The sequence below is a fragment of the Lithobates pipiens genome, unplaced genomic scaffold (genome assembly GCF_037356315.1).
Source record: "Lithobates pipiens isolate NorthernLeopardFrog02 unplaced genomic scaffold, aLitPip1_a1.2 Scaffold_16, whole genome shotgun sequence".
Lineage (NCBI taxonomy): Eukaryota > Metazoa > Chordata > Amphibia > Anura > Ranidae > Lithobates > Lithobates pipiens.
In genome coordinates this window covers 565,185,234-565,200,668 of record NW_027507748.1, presented here as the reverse complement: position 1 = coordinate 565,200,668, position 15,435 = coordinate 565,185,234, and the positions used below count along the sequence as shown (strand labels likewise).

The following is a 15,435-nucleotide window of genomic DNA, read 5'->3' as shown; positions in this document are numbered from 1 at the left end:
CTGACAGCCAGAGGTGGCGGGGGCCAGATACTGTGTCTTGGGCCCCCCCTACAGCGCCAGAACGGTTCTGCCGCAACATGACTGCCAGCAGCATACTCCTAGATCCGACGAGCATCTCTTAGGAGCTTCTCACTGGCCCCCTACTGGCCGCGGGCCCTCGGTCGGCGTCCAAATGCCCGAATTGTCAGTCTGCCCCTGTATAGAGGAATCCTTGACATCATTTTCAGGTCTCAGGGAACCCCTGGCTACAGCTCATGGTAAATTAGCTCAAACATTAATCTGAGATATACAAATAAGTAAATAAAGGGAATTGTAGTGTACTTAGCATACTTGATCCCTAGAGCTGCTCTGTATAACAAAATGGATTTTAGCAATAATAATAAAATTAAACGAGTTATAATTATGGCCAGAAAATAAACACAACCAGTAAAATTTTCAGTGTTTTCTCATATTGGTGGTAAGTGGAGAAATGCCCAATTACATTGGTAGTCGGTGAAGTGTCCCATTACACTGGTGGTCAGTGTAGTGCCTTCTAATCAGTGAAATGCTCCCCTACATACCTGTAGATGGTCAGTGGGAAAGCCCCCCTTAGATTGTTGGTCATTAGGGATGAGCCGAACACTCCACGGGTCAGTTTGCAGCAGAACATGCGAACAGGCAAACAATTTGTTCGAACACGCGAACGCCGCTAAAGTCTATGGGACACGAACATGAATATTAAGGGGAACCTTAAAAAAATGGCGTGGGGGTCCCCCTCAAAATCCATACCAGACCCTTATCTGAGCATGCAACCTGGCAGGCCCCAGGAAAAGAGGGGAGAACAAGAGAGCGCCCCCACCCTCCTGAACCATACGAGGCCACATGCCCTCAACATGGGGAGGGTGCTTTGGGGTAGCCAAAGCACCGTGTCCCCATGTTGATGGGAACAAGGGCCTCATCCCCACAACCTTTGCCCGGTGGTTGTGGGGGTCTGCGGGCAGGGGGCTTATCGGAATCTGTAAGCCCCTTTAACAAGGGGACCCCCAGATCCCGGCCTCCCCCCCGTGTGAAATGGTAACAGGGTACAAATATACCCCTACCATTTCACAAAAAAAGTGCGAAAATTGTAAAAATGACATGACATGGCTTGGGGACAAGTCCTTTATTAAAAAATAAAAAAATAAAACTGTCCCACAAAGTCTTCTTCTTCTTCTCTTGCTCCGCCAATGGAAAAGAAAAAAAATGCACGCTGCCTACGATCCGCCTTCATGGGAGGCACCCTCCGTTATAACCGTCGTCTCAGGTGACAGCTATTTTATAACTGAGGGCAGGGCCACATGGTGATGTCCCTAAGTGACCCCCTCATGGGGAAATCCCTATGGCTTTCCGTAGCCTCAGGGGGGCGGGGCCACCGGGTTGCGTAACTGAGTGGCCCTGCCCTCAGTTATAAAAGCTGTCACCTGAGAGGATGTCATTACGGCGGGTGCCTCCCATGGAGGCCGATCGTAGGTGGCGTGAGTTTTATTTTCCAGGCAAGGGTTGTGGGGATATAACCGTTGTCCCCATCAACATGGGGACACGGTGCTTTGGCTACCCCAAAGCACCCTCCCCATTTTGAGGGCATGTGGCCTGGTACGGTTCGGGGGGGCACTCTCTCGCCCCCTCTCTTTTCCTGTGGCCTGAGTTTTATTGTTTCACTCCCGAAAAAATGTCAGTTTTTAAAACTTTTTTTTGCATTGATACATGTCCCCTGAGGGCAGGACCCAGATACCCAAACACTTTTTATGACAATGCCATGCATATAAGCCTTTAAAATTAGCACTTTTGATTTCTCCCATAGACTTTTAAAGGGTGTTCTGTGGCTTTCGAATTTGCCACGAATACCCCAAATTGTTTGCTATTCGGCGAACAAGCGAATACCGATGTTCGAGTAGAACTTACTTTCGACTCGAACATTGGGCTCTTCCCTATTGCTCATTGTAGAAAGACTCATTTAAATTAGTGATCAGTAGGAATGACGCTCCTTACAGATAGCTAAAAAGATAATTGGAGTCAGTGGTCACTTATCTGATAGTCAGAAGTTGCTCATTGCTCAGGGAACCTCTAGTAACTTCTGGTTGAGAAAGACTGGTATAGCTAACAGTAGTTAATCACATTCAGCATGACTTGTTTCATAATGTTGAAGACAGTTCATGGCTAATCAAAGTGGCTTTCTTAGTTCAAACGACTGTGTTATTCTTGGACAATCAACATCTGCCCTGACACATTTCTCAAAACAAGGGTAATTGGATTAAGGTGACTGAATTTACTGTAGATGTTCATATGCAACATGCAGCCTGGGCAGCCATCAGAAATTTTTGGGCCCCTTACACATCTTTAGGCTTGCCCCCCCCCCCGGAGCCTGACCACCAACATTCCCCAGGGCCTGCCCGCCGGCCATCTTACCGAATCCGCACTCAGCCCCCCTCACACATGTACACAGTCAGCCCCCCCCTCATACCTGTATGCACTAAACACCCCCGCACACCTGCATATATGTCAGCCCCCTCCTCACACCTGTACACACTCAGACCCCGCTCACACCAGTACGCACACAGCACCCCCCACTCCTGCATATATGTCAGCCCCCCTCGCTCCTGTATATATGTCAGCCTCCCTCACTCCTGTATCTATGGCAGCCCCCCTCACTCCTATATATATGTCAGTACCCTCCCACTTCTATATATATACGTCAGCCCCCACATATACACATCTATAAACACACAAAGCTCTGACCCCTCCCTGTACACAAACAGCCCTCCTCCCTTTTCTTCACAGCCCCTACTTGTAAATAAGGTCTTCCTACCTAGACCCAGCTCTTGTTTCCACAAAGCTGACATGTTGCTGAGACACAGAAGAGCTGCAGCCGATCACAGTACACAGCACAGGACAGGCAACTCACACGAGAGGGTGCACATGCACATAGTAGCCAGAGGTGGCAGTAAAGAACTTGATGTCTGAGCTTAATGACACAGAGCAGCAGAGGCTGCCGAGATTGTTTCTATAGTGCACAACATGGCTCCTGCCTTCTCTCGGCCTGGTCGTATCGGCTGCCTCCCCCTGATGGCGGCCCTGCATGCAGCACCAGTCTTACATTTTTTGAAACAACTTTTGTACTTTTCTTTACTGCAGAGCCTCCTGTAGTAAAGACCAGTCGCTGCTGTTTTCTCTCCTTGTTCTGCTGACAGACTTTGTATCTGCCCCCCCTATGTAGTTTTATGGATACAACCTGTAGTGGGCAGACCTGCTGGGTCCCTCCCACAGCTCCACTCTCTGCACAGGTGTTGTAGTACAGGGATGATGTCAAAGTACTTACCAGGTAAACTCTGGGACTTTAAAATAATTTGGTGCCTACAAAGTGGACTTAAAGCCTTTGTGGCTATTGTGGAATACATTTAAATGTAAGGATTCGTACCTAGTGTTAACTTTAAATAATGTATCCAAGCACAGAATTGTGTAAGTGGATATTAAAAAATACACCTCATATTTCCCCTATTTATCTGTGAAATACACCATTAAAAATGGTTTCTTATATATGTTTGATTAGTGCACTAACCCTGCTGATTTTGTCAGACGTTAAGAGCTGTCCTGTGCTCCAGAACTTGTAACGTCTCGTACACTATGCTTCTGCTACACTAACATCTCAAGTAGTGCTATTACCCTTCCCAGTTCACCTCTGTGAACTACAGAACACTTCTACCCATGTTAGGGAGTTGTGTGCCTGTCCAAACTAAAAGTGAGTAGCCTAGGTTGACACCATGAAGAATTAATAAGCAAAAAATGATTAATAGACCACAATTAATAAACCAAAATAACCCCAAATTGCTTTTTTCATGACTATGTTTCTTTATACTGGCTTTTTGAAACAGTATTAAAGAGGTTTGTGTGAAAGGTTTAGTGTAGTGTAACACTTTTGGTAGTTAAGTATTGCATTTATTATAGAGGCCTACATATCTCTCCAAAAAGAATGACAATTGAGGAGGAAAAGGGGAGTGAGTGATTTGGTTCCCAAAGTGAGACAGTTCCTCCAAACAAGAGACATTTAGGAGGTATCAATGAGTATTTTCACCCTAGGACAATAATTGGGTTACCAGTAGGATTACAAAGAAAGAAAGCTTGAAGAAAATAAAACAAAAAACGAATGTAGCCACCACTTCTACAGACCGGTAAGCTGTCATAATATACTTTGTTGATGCTGGTCTTAGATACACTTTAAGGATACATGAACATTATCTGAGACACACCCACAATGGATGACCTCGCCCTCCCATCCAGCGTTTATAGGTTTCCTGGAACCATATAACCAGTGATAACGCAATGTGCCCTTGATAGAGTCGCATATTCAGATTCTATGAACTGTTGCTGGCAGGACAGCTGAGCACATCCTGATGTAAGTGAAGTTTGGGTAACCTTTCAGACAGAAGTCTTCTTCATATATCAATAAAGTGGAGGTTTTGTCCCAAGCAACAACCTGCTTTTGTCTCCAGAAAAAAAATGAGACCTGAAATGTGCCTGTTTGCAATAACTATCAATCCAACTTGTAAAAATCATGAAAGATTCCACAAGGTCAGGTTAATGGCAACGGCCTTATAAATATACAAACATTGCACAGATGCAATGTCTCACACAACACAAACTCTATATCAGTAACATGGTTTATTTATTACTTTCCAATTTTTTGTAGTGGTTAAAAAGGAATAAATCATTTATAAAGTTATATTTTTAGTCTACCAACATCTTTATTTTAGTTGGCCACCTTTAAGCATGTAATAAATTCTGTTTTACTTTTAGGCTTTTCAGCTATGTCAATGAGGCCAAACTGTTTGCTCGTCCAACCTTTTCCCGATTCATTGCTCTGCTTGACAATTACGTGCAGACGACTGGAACAGCAGAGTCAGTGCCCACTGGAGAGATCACAGAGCAAAATGCATTTGTTGATGAGGTCTTTAGGACTTCTATCTTCAGTTTACTTTCAAATTTCCTAGTTTCCAAAGGTAAACATTTTTATTATAAAAGCAATACCATTATTATTACAAAGGTACAAAAGGTAAACAATATTATTTGCACATATTCTTACTATAAGTTGGATTACTTACATACAAACAGTCCATGCAACCTTTTTAAAGGACAATTTTGGATGAGTGATGATAATATACAATATTCTATGATATTTAACAACCATATCTGAGTTTACTCTGGACAGACTAGTAAAAGAGGAATTTTGATCAATTGATAAAGGTTGTGATATTTTGAGCATTGCTGTTTGCCTTATAGCTACCCTCCTATGTCTGCATTCACTGTATCACATTTGCTTTAGACAAAACATTGATAGATTATCTTATTTAGACCTGCCACAAAACTCGGATAAAATGTATTGTAGCTTTAGCGTAGGAAAAATCCAATGTATAGATGTAACATTGTTGGCAAAATTTTATTACAACCTACCTACCTACCATAGGGGAGTTATAGGAGACCAAAAAACTTTCAGGAGATGGGAATACTTAAGCAACCCACAAATTACTCAATTTTCTTGTGGAGGAAGGAAAGAAAATTTCTTGATTCCCCCATCAACATAGTTAGTATTGATGGGGGAGCATTCCTGGCAAACAGAATACAATGAATACTGCTAGTGGCTATAGCTACTTGCACTAATCAAATTACGAAAAATCTGAAAGGCTGGTTCTACCCAAGATGATCGATGGATCGACTTAGGTATTGTACATGGATTGAAATTTTGCCAATCCCTGCTGAACCAGCTGAATTTCGATCCATGTATGGCTGCCTTTAGATTGTAGAAAACTGTGGTAAGGTCTTCAAATTTTCATGAGATGTGAATACTCAAACTGTAAAGAATGCTGAAAAGGTCTTCAAATGATTAGAAGATGATGATACTCAAACTGTGCAGAACTTTGATCAGAATATAGATTTTAGAGAAGGTGCGAGTACTCCAGCAGATTGTTTTGGAGTTCTTTACAGTCTATATATTCCTGTCCTCTTAAAGTTTGAAGCCTTGATGGGGTGGGGGGATTGGGGCTTGTTAACAGAATTTTTTCAATAAATAAACTTTCCTACTTGGACTTACAATGGCCTGGGCCTCTTTTTTATATTATGTATATTATATAACATTTTGGGCTTGAGAGAGGCCTCTCCAAAGCCATTATACTACAAAATACAGTAACCCCAAGGCTTTATAGAAGGAGACTGAGCATTTTGGAACTAGTGTCATAGAACATATACTTGCTATGTAAGTGAATAGCAAATACTGTATGGATAGCAGTTTTTTTTTCTGTATGGGGTTAATCAATCAATTCAGAAGCCAGTCACCTTAGGCTGTTGACTAAAATGCAGAGAAATGCCTCCAAGAAGTTAAGCAACGCTCTTACGAAATGTGCCAAAGGCAATTGTCCAACTCTGCAACCTGTCAATGATTGTTAAGGTAAGTCTAAATGAAAATTTGTTTACCTTCACACAGGTTATTATACATCTTCCACAAGCTTTAAGGATGACCTGAAGTTGATGTGGTTTGGGCTGTTTACCCGTACCAAGGGGCCCTTGGACTCATCAGGGTTTGAGCACATATTTCTTGGTAAGGAGTAACTGCTTCTTGTATCTCGCCTTTTTTTTTTTATTTATAGAAATAATATACTGTCAGCACATTAGGCCTAACTAACATATCATATACTGTATTTATTGAAAGCATTGTCTCATTTTAGATATTTTTATTTTGAACATGTCTTATACATCTTTAACATTTTTCAGAACACCTTCTGGACATTATTCCCAGCTATTGTTAGTAAAGAGTATACCCGTGTGTTCCTATCCTGATTATCAAATGCCAGTCGGTAAAATGGCTACAGCTGTGAGATTACGTTTAACTAATTTATGTTGATTCCCATTCCCTTTTCTGAGGGGGGGGGGGGGGGGTAGATGACTTTAGAGCTTACCAGGCATACTCAGCCTTCATATTATAGACTTCTGCTGAGTCAATATAGCTTTAAAGGAGTTGTAAACTCTCAGGTTTTTTCACCTTATTGCATTTTATGCATTGAGGTGAAAAACCTTCTGTGCTGCAGCAGCCCCCAGAGCCCACCTTTTCTTACTTGAACGCGATCGTTCCTGCGACGAGAACAAGCCCAACAGCTCCAGCCGCTGTCTTGGGTCCTCATTGAACAGACTGATGCTCCCAATGCATTGACTCAAATTCAGTGACATGGGAGACGGGGGCTGGGCCGAGTCCTGCTGTCTGGCTCAATGGACGCAACAGCAGGACTTGGGAGCGTGCCCGCATGAGTGCCCCATGGAAAGCTGCTCTCTGTGGGTTCACTTGATGAGGAGGAGGCGCCAGAAGCACCGTCAGGGGACCACAGAAAAGGTGGATCGGGGATGCTCTGTGCAAAACCTTTGCACAGAGCAGGTAAGTGTAACATGTTTGTTATTTAAAAAAGAAAAGGAACCTTTACAATCACTAAAGGTCTATGAATATTTGTTTCCTGTTGCCTCCGTCTACATTAATGCCTTGGAATATATAAATCAACAGATATCCCCGCAGTACCTATATCAGAAGTACAAAAAATTACTTTTTAGATTTCTGAATGAGCAGCTATCACTAATGTGCATTCACTAAACACATAAACAGTATAATAAACAATAAAACAGTGCAGCGCTCCTATTAGTGGTAACAGGAACAATTTAGTAGGTCCTTCACACCAATATTTATGTTAATTTAAAATTACTGAGAGAACAATGAGAAATACCTTACGCCTAGCTGTGAGATATGCCAATAAATACACACACAGACACCTGTTTAGTGGTAAATACGCTTAATTTATTGATACGGATTAGCGTAAGTAATAGTTAATCCGAATTTAACACACATAGCAGTTAGCAATAAACAATGCATATAAACTTTAAATGCAACAAGGGTACTTATCAATCCACACTAGGTTTTGAGTGCAGAGATAGAAAGAGGTATGATACCCCTTTAACTAGCAAATGGCCAAGGTTCTGGGATAGCTAAGGTTAGGGGCAATCTTTAGTCCTGAAGCTAAACCTTTGGAGCTTGTTGCGGCCATCAGTAAAGTCTGCAGGCAGCATTAAGGCTATAGGATAGCAGGTCAAGCAGTTCCTAATAGCTCAGTCTATAGCAGTGATAACAAATAATGAGAGCAAGGCCCTTTCACCAGACCCAGAAACACAGCATTAGCTGTCCCTCTGATCGAAATTTGCTTGCTTGGGTTACCTAAGGTGACTCTGGTGGACAGCATGGCAAAGACGGTGTCCCAGCTGTGAGTCTGTCTCTCCCCATTCGGGTGCCACTCTGGCGCTTGCCTTGGTCCCTTTCCCTGAAGGCGTTCCCTCAGTCACACTTCAGCCTCCTCTCTCTCCTTGTAGCACTCTACTCACTCTGGTGGTGGAGGGCAACATGACCCCCTCTCTCCCTCTCTCCTTGTTTCCCCAGGTCATACACTGCAGCGTGGTTCTCCTTTCTCTCCTTTAGACTCCAGGCTCCTTGTCCCTCACACACTCTCTCCCTCAGCAGCCTGTCTCTCTCCTGGGATAGTGCTGGGATGCGTAGTTGTCCCTCATGGACACACAGTCCTCCAGCACAGGCCGCTCACCACTCTGTTCTCAGTGTCATCTGTGTCTCTCCATGTTCAGGAAAGAAAGGTCAGCATCTCCCTATCTCCATCTTGTGACCAAAAGGAGAAATTGCATGACAATTAGTCTTACATTATAATCTATGAATGTCCTTTAAGGCTCGATGGCAACATGCCTGTTACACATTCCCCCACCAAAGAACCTTTGGTCCCCAAATAGGGACAATGTCCATCAAACTTTAGACCAGCTTCACACTGGTGCGGTTTTCAGGCACTTTAGCACTAAAAATAGCCTCTGCCAAGGGCCTGAAAACCACCTCCAATTTATTCCAGTGTGTCTTTTCACACTGGGGTGGTGTACTTGTGGGACATTCCGAAAAGCTCTGCAAGCAGCATCTTTGGGGTGGGTTGGAAGCGCTGTATTTAGTGCTCCCAAAATGTCTTGCCCAGTGGAATGAATGGGCACCGCTTTCAAAGCGTCTAAAAAGTGGACTTTTTACCCTTTTTCAGCGTGAAAGCAGCCTTAATGTCCTGTTACATGCTTTCAAAATACATCAGGAGGAATAAACAGGTTAGTGCATGTATGCAAACAAGCAATTGGCATGCACGTATGAACCTGGCAAGGGAACCTCCCACCATTTGTCATAAGAGGTGAGGTTGTCTTGCCAACAAGCCACTGATATTGGGATGGTCCATCTAGATGTGCCAGGGGGTGAGTTGGAGTCCCCCTCCACTAAACTTGTAATGGGAGGGGTCGACATGTTGTGAGTTCTTTGAGAGGTATAGATAGCTTCCTCAGAACTTTTGCCTGGAGTATCGTAAGTCAGTCTTTTTGGCAGGCAAATTGTTTGCTTTTTCCCTTTGCTCTTTCGGCTCAGATGGTTCTAGTACAGCAGTCTCTTCCCCTTCCCCCTTCCCCCTTCCCCTTCCACTATAGAAGGCTGAAGAGTCTCTGTGTCCTCTGCAGTTAGGGAAATCAGAAGATCGTCCTGGTCTGTCAATGATTGGCTCTGTGGTATGAACTCTTGTGCCTCAGGCCTAAGGATTCCAGTATCTGCTTCTTTAGAAGGAAACAGAGTGGCAGTTTCTGATAGCATAGACTGCCACAGCCAGTCCATGAAAAGTTTTTTTATCCTCACTATCCTCTTTATCTGTGTTCAGTGACACAGACTGAGAGCTGGTTATTGGACAAGATTTCTGACAGGTAGTTCGAGTAGGCTGTGGATCTGGTTGTTGAGGGACACAAACTTCTGCTTCTGATAGCAGCAGTAGGTGATTATGGTGCCAGGTCTTTAGTGGGCCCATACTTCCTATCTGGACGGATCCGGTATACTGGTAGTCCTGGCAGATACTTACAGATAATATAAGGCTGTGACTTTCAGGGATCATCCAGCTTGTGTTTTCCAGGGACACCTAAGTTCCTCAGTAACACTCTGTCACCAGACTACAGATTATGTACCCTCAACTTCAAGTCAAAATGTATTTTGTTTCACTGCTCTTGGGTGTCTGAGGCAGACTGAGCTTTCTCATATGCTGCTTTTAGACTCTTCCTCAAGAGGTCCACATATCCTCTTTGGGACATCAACAAAGTATGGTCCAGAAATGTGCTAAATGCTAAGTCAACTGGCAGTCGAGCTTTCACTTCCAAACATCAGCCTGTAAGGTGCGTAGCCTATGGCATCATTTTCGGTGCTATTGTAAGCATGTACAGTATCTCACAAAAGTGAGTACACCCCTCACATTTTTGTAAATATTTTATTATATCTTTTCATGTGACAACACTGAAGAAAATATACTTTGCTACAATGTAAAGTAGTGAGTGTACAGCTTGTATAATCCTGTACATTTGCTGTCCCCTCAAAATAACCATTAATGTCTAAACTGCTGACAACAAAAGTGAGTACACCCTTAAGTGAAAATGGCCAAATTGGGAAAGATTAGCCATTTTCCCTCCCCGGTGTCATGTGACTCATTATTGTTACAAGTTCTCAGGGGGAGCAGGTGTGTTAAATTTGGTGGTATCTCTCTTACTCTATCATACTGGTCACTGGAAGTTCAACATGGCACCTCATGGCAAAGAACTCTCTGAGGATCTGAAATTTTTTTTGTTGCTCTACGTAAAGATGGCCTAGACTATAAGAAGATTACCAAGACCCTGAAATTGAACTGCAGCACGGTGGCCAAGACCATACAGCGGTTTAACAGGACAGGTTCCACTCCTAACAGGCCTCACCATGGTCGACCAAAGAAGTTGCTTGCACATGCTCAAAATCATATCCAGAGGTTGTTTTTGGGAAATAGACATATGAGTGCTGCCAGCATTGCTGCAGAGGTTAAAGTGGTGGGGAAGATCAGCCTGTCAGTGCTCAGACCATACACCGCACACTGCATCAAATTAGATAAAAAAAGAAAACCCGCAAACAGTTTGCTGAAGAGAAGTAGACTAAGGAAATAGATTACTGGAACCATGTCCTGTGGTCTGATGAGACCAAGATAAATGTATTTGGTTCAGATGGTGTCAAGCGTGTGTGGTGGCAATTAGGTGTGGAGTACAAAGACAAGTGTGTCTTGCCTACAGTCAAGCATGGTGGTGAGAGTGTCATGGTCTGGGGCTGCATGATTGCTGATGGCACTGGGAAGTTACAGTTCATTGGGGGAACCATGAATGCCAACATGCATTGTGACATACTGAAGCAGAGCATGATCCCCTCCCTTTGGAGACTGGGCCGCAGGGCAGTATTGCAACATGATAATGACCCCAAACACACCTCCAAGATGACCTCCGTCTTGCTAAAGAAGCTGAAGGTAAAGGTGATGGACTGGCCAAGCATGTCTCCAGACCTAAACCCTATTGAGCATTCATGGGGCATCCTCAAACAGAAGGTGGAGGAGTGCAAGGTGTCTAACATTCACCAGCTCTATGATGTCATCATGGAGGAGTGGAAGAGGACTCCAGTGGCAACCTGTGAAGCTTTGGTGAACTCTATGTCCAAGAGGGTTAAGGCAGTGCTGGAAAATAATGGTGACCACACAAAATATTGACACTTTGGGCCCAATTTGGATATTTTCACTTAGGGGTGTACTCACTTTTGTTGCCAGCGGTTTTGACATTATTGGCTATGTGTTGAGTTATTTTGAGGGGACAGCAAATTTACTCCATTATACAAGCTGTACACACACTACTTTACATTGTAGCAAAGTGTAATTTCTTCAGTGTTGTCACATGAAAAGATATGCCTACTTCAATGCTGCCTCTGCTCTGAAGTAAGAGTCTTAAGCATATCTGGGTGTGATTAAACCTTTCCAGCTGAGGGTCTGCTTGAAGGTGGTAGGGAGTTGTTCTTGATTTCTGAATACCCAAAAGGTCTAAGAGTCTCTTTATGAGTCTACTGTCAAAGTCTCTCCCCTGGTCAGAGTGAATACGTTGAGGTAGGCCGTAATGGACAAAGAATTTTGGCCACCATAGATGCTTGCTGATCTTTAGTTGGGAATGCCTGGGCATACCGAGTGAAGTGGTCGGTTACCACCAGGACATTTCCCTGTCCACTCGAATCAGGCTCCAGAAACAGGAAAAGTCAATGCACACCAATTCTACTAGTCCTTGACTTTGATGATGTCCCATTGGGGCAGCTCTGTAGGGTAAAGTCTTCCTCTGCATACACCGTATGCAGGAGTGGCAGTATCCCTCAACTTCAGCCCACATACAGGGCCAATAGAAATGGTCTCGCACCAGTTTAAACATTCTTTCAGGGCCTAAATGATCATGGTTGTCATATAAGTACAGTCTCACTATGTGTATATGAGGGCTCCTGCGCTATATGTAAAAAAATGAAAGGCACAGTTCTATTCCAATAGGTGCAGCAAACACTTTATGAGTTGGCTCTCATTTAAATATGAATAGAATAAAAATGGTGTTGTGCTCCTAAAATAAAACTGAGCAGCTACTCAATACTCAATCTATATCTTAAAAGTGTCAAAGATATGATAGTGTGAATGATAGTGTAAAAAATTTAAAAACAAAGTGCAAATGTGTTTAATAAATCTCAAATAATAGCATAAAAAAAAAAAATAGAACAAAGTGCATATGTGCATAGCATATCAAAAATATAAAAAAACTTTAAAGTAATATGCAAGTAATTCAAATATCAGCAACAGTGGTGCTGTGATAAAACATATAATATAAAGTAATAAAGTGCATACAGCAAAGAAAATAAAAAATTCCAAAAAAACCAATTGGGTTTAATCAGAGTGACCCATAAATAGTCCAATCGGGAATACTAAGGCCGCGTACACATGAGAGGATTGTCCGTCCAACTTAGTCCGCTGAAACGTGTTTCAGCGGACAGTCCGCTCGTGTGTGGGCTTCAGCGGACTTTTTCGGCGGACAGTCTGGCGGACTAAGTCTTTCGGAATTTCCGTAATATTGTCCGTCCAACTTTGGTTTCAGCGGACAGTCCGCTCGTGAGTAGGCTAGTTGGACGGACTAAGTATGGCGCATGCTCAGAAAGGATTTACACGGCCGAAGGTTGCATTGCAGTGTATTGGACGTCGTATTTCTAGTCCCGTCGTACGTGCTGTACACGTCATCGCGCAAGCTTTCAGCGGACTGTCTGTTCATCGTGTGTGGTCAAGTCCGTTCATTCAAAAGTAGGACGGACTGTCTGTCGGATTGTCTGACGGACTTAGTTGGACGGACAATCCTCTCATGTGTACGCGGCCTTAGGTGAAATATCACAACCAAATAAAATAGTGCAGTTGTGTGTTCACAGTGCCAAGCCAACTCTCTCCGTTCAGGTGGTTTTCACGTGTTAGTGCTGGCCACACCAGGTAATTACCTTACTGCTGTAAGGTATACAGCAAAATAGCCTTTTATAAGGAACACTTGAATTCGGGAGATTCTGTTCAGGAAAGAAAGGTCATTGTTCTGTGAGATCAGAAACCGTAAGTGTTGAGGATTTTGTCTTTTTCAGTTTTGGTGTTTTGTTTACTGGCCATTACAGTCTTTTACAAGCATCTGATCAAACCAATCTTGGTTTAATCATATGCTATGATGGCTAGAGGAGAGATCTGGGGTGCAGGCCCCAGATCTCTCCATAAAGAGGACTTGTTATGACCAATGCTATCACAAGGGATGTTGTTTATCCCCCGTGATAGCAATAAAGTTGATAAAAAATTTTTTTTTAAATAAATAATAAAATAAAAAAATTTAAAGCACACCTATTCCTTCGTGCTCACGCACATTTAAGTCCTGCACACATATGTACACACACTCTATACAATCTGATTGTGTAAACTATGTGCAATTTCCTTTAGATTTGCCACAACTATTGAATAGGTGGACACACCTGATCAATCCATTCAATTTGTTTCAAATCAGGCAGGCTCTTTTACTACATAGCTGATGGGAGATCTAAAGGAGTGTATACAGATTGTATAAAAAGTGGGTGAAAGGTGGTATTGCAGTGAGGGATATGTGGTGATGAACACACCCTATCAACCCCTTTCTGTGATGCAACTAGGAAGAGAAGGCTTTTGGGATGACCTACAGGAAGTGAGAGAAAAGCACATTGGAATGGCATTGGAAAATGCTTCTATTTATTATGCAAACTACAATTCTGCCCTTTGAAGCCTAAGTTTAGCTAAAATAAAAAATAGAAAAATCAGCACAAGGGACATTACTTACAGTCAGTTATGTCCTGCCCCCCCCCCCCCCCCCAGCTGCTCCATTTATAGAAGCCACACTATAGCATCTGTGGATGAAACAGAATGTGTAAATTGAGGATGGGTGGATGATTGAAAGATCTGCCCCCTCCATTCATAAATCCTGTTTTATTCATAGAAGCTGTAGTACAGTTTCTATGAATAGGGAGCTGGATGGAAAGGGTGGGTATATTCGTTTTCTCTTGATGAAAGGAATTAGCGCAAAGGACACATCCAGCTGTCTGTACCTTATGTCCCTTGTGCTGATTTTTCTATTTTTATTCTAGCTGCACTTAGGTTTTAGATAAATCCCTTAAAGTGGAATTCTAGCTTAACCCTAACTACTCTTAAAACTGTCCCCTCACCCCTCCTAAGCCCTTGTACACACGGTCGGACATTCCGAAAATAAAATCCGTAAGATTTTGTCTGACGGATTTTGTCCGAAACTTGTGTTGCATAAACATGGTCGGACAAAGTTGTCGGAAAATCCGATCGCTCAGAACGTGATGACGTTATTTCGTTATGAAGGGACTACGTTCAGGCTAGTAGCCAATAGCTTTGGTCTAGGAATTTGATCTGAGCATGCTTGGCACTTTGTCTGATTTGAATTCTCTACACATGATCGGACAAAGTCCGATCGGATCATGTTGTCGGAAAGTTTTATAGCCAAGCTCTCAAACTTGGTCCGTCGGATATCCCGACGGAAACAGTCCGATGGAGCCCACACACTGTCGGATTATCCGACAACACGGTCCGATCGAATATTTTCCATCGGAATGTCCAACCGTGTGTACAAGGGCAAACACATATGCTTAGTACCCTATGTAAGAAAGATTTAACTCTGGTCTGGTCATGTGATGCCGATCCCCTGTGTCAGCCAGTGTCACTGCAGGGGAGAGGAGGGGGCACCAACAATGAATGGGCCATTGTCGGAGTGCTCTCTCATCTCCCTTGCAGTGGCACTGGCTGTCATAGGGGAGTGAGATCATGTCATTAAACCAAAGCAGCCTGAAAATAGGTGTTTACATCTTTTTTACATTACTTTACTAAACATAGGTGTTAGGAGAGGGGAGAGAACATTTTTAAGAGTAGTTAGGGTTAAGTTGGAAATCCGCTTTAC

The 15,435-nt window shown here is 43.1% G+C and overlaps 1 protein-coding gene across 1 annotated transcript in view; it reads left to right on the top strand.

Annotated features, from left to right (window-relative positions):
• LOC143983673 (uridylate-specific endoribonuclease D-like) overlaps positions 1-15,435 on the top strand; it is a 59,907-nt gene that overhangs the window by 12,919 nt on the left and 31,553 nt on the right. The window contains exons 3-4 of the mRNA XM_077483651.1: positions 4,810-5,012; positions 6,491-6,604. Coding sequence (XP_077339777.1) covers positions 4,810-5,012; positions 6,491-6,604 — 317 coding nt within the window. The remainder of the gene's footprint in view (positions 1-4,809; positions 5,013-6,490; positions 6,605-15,435) is intronic.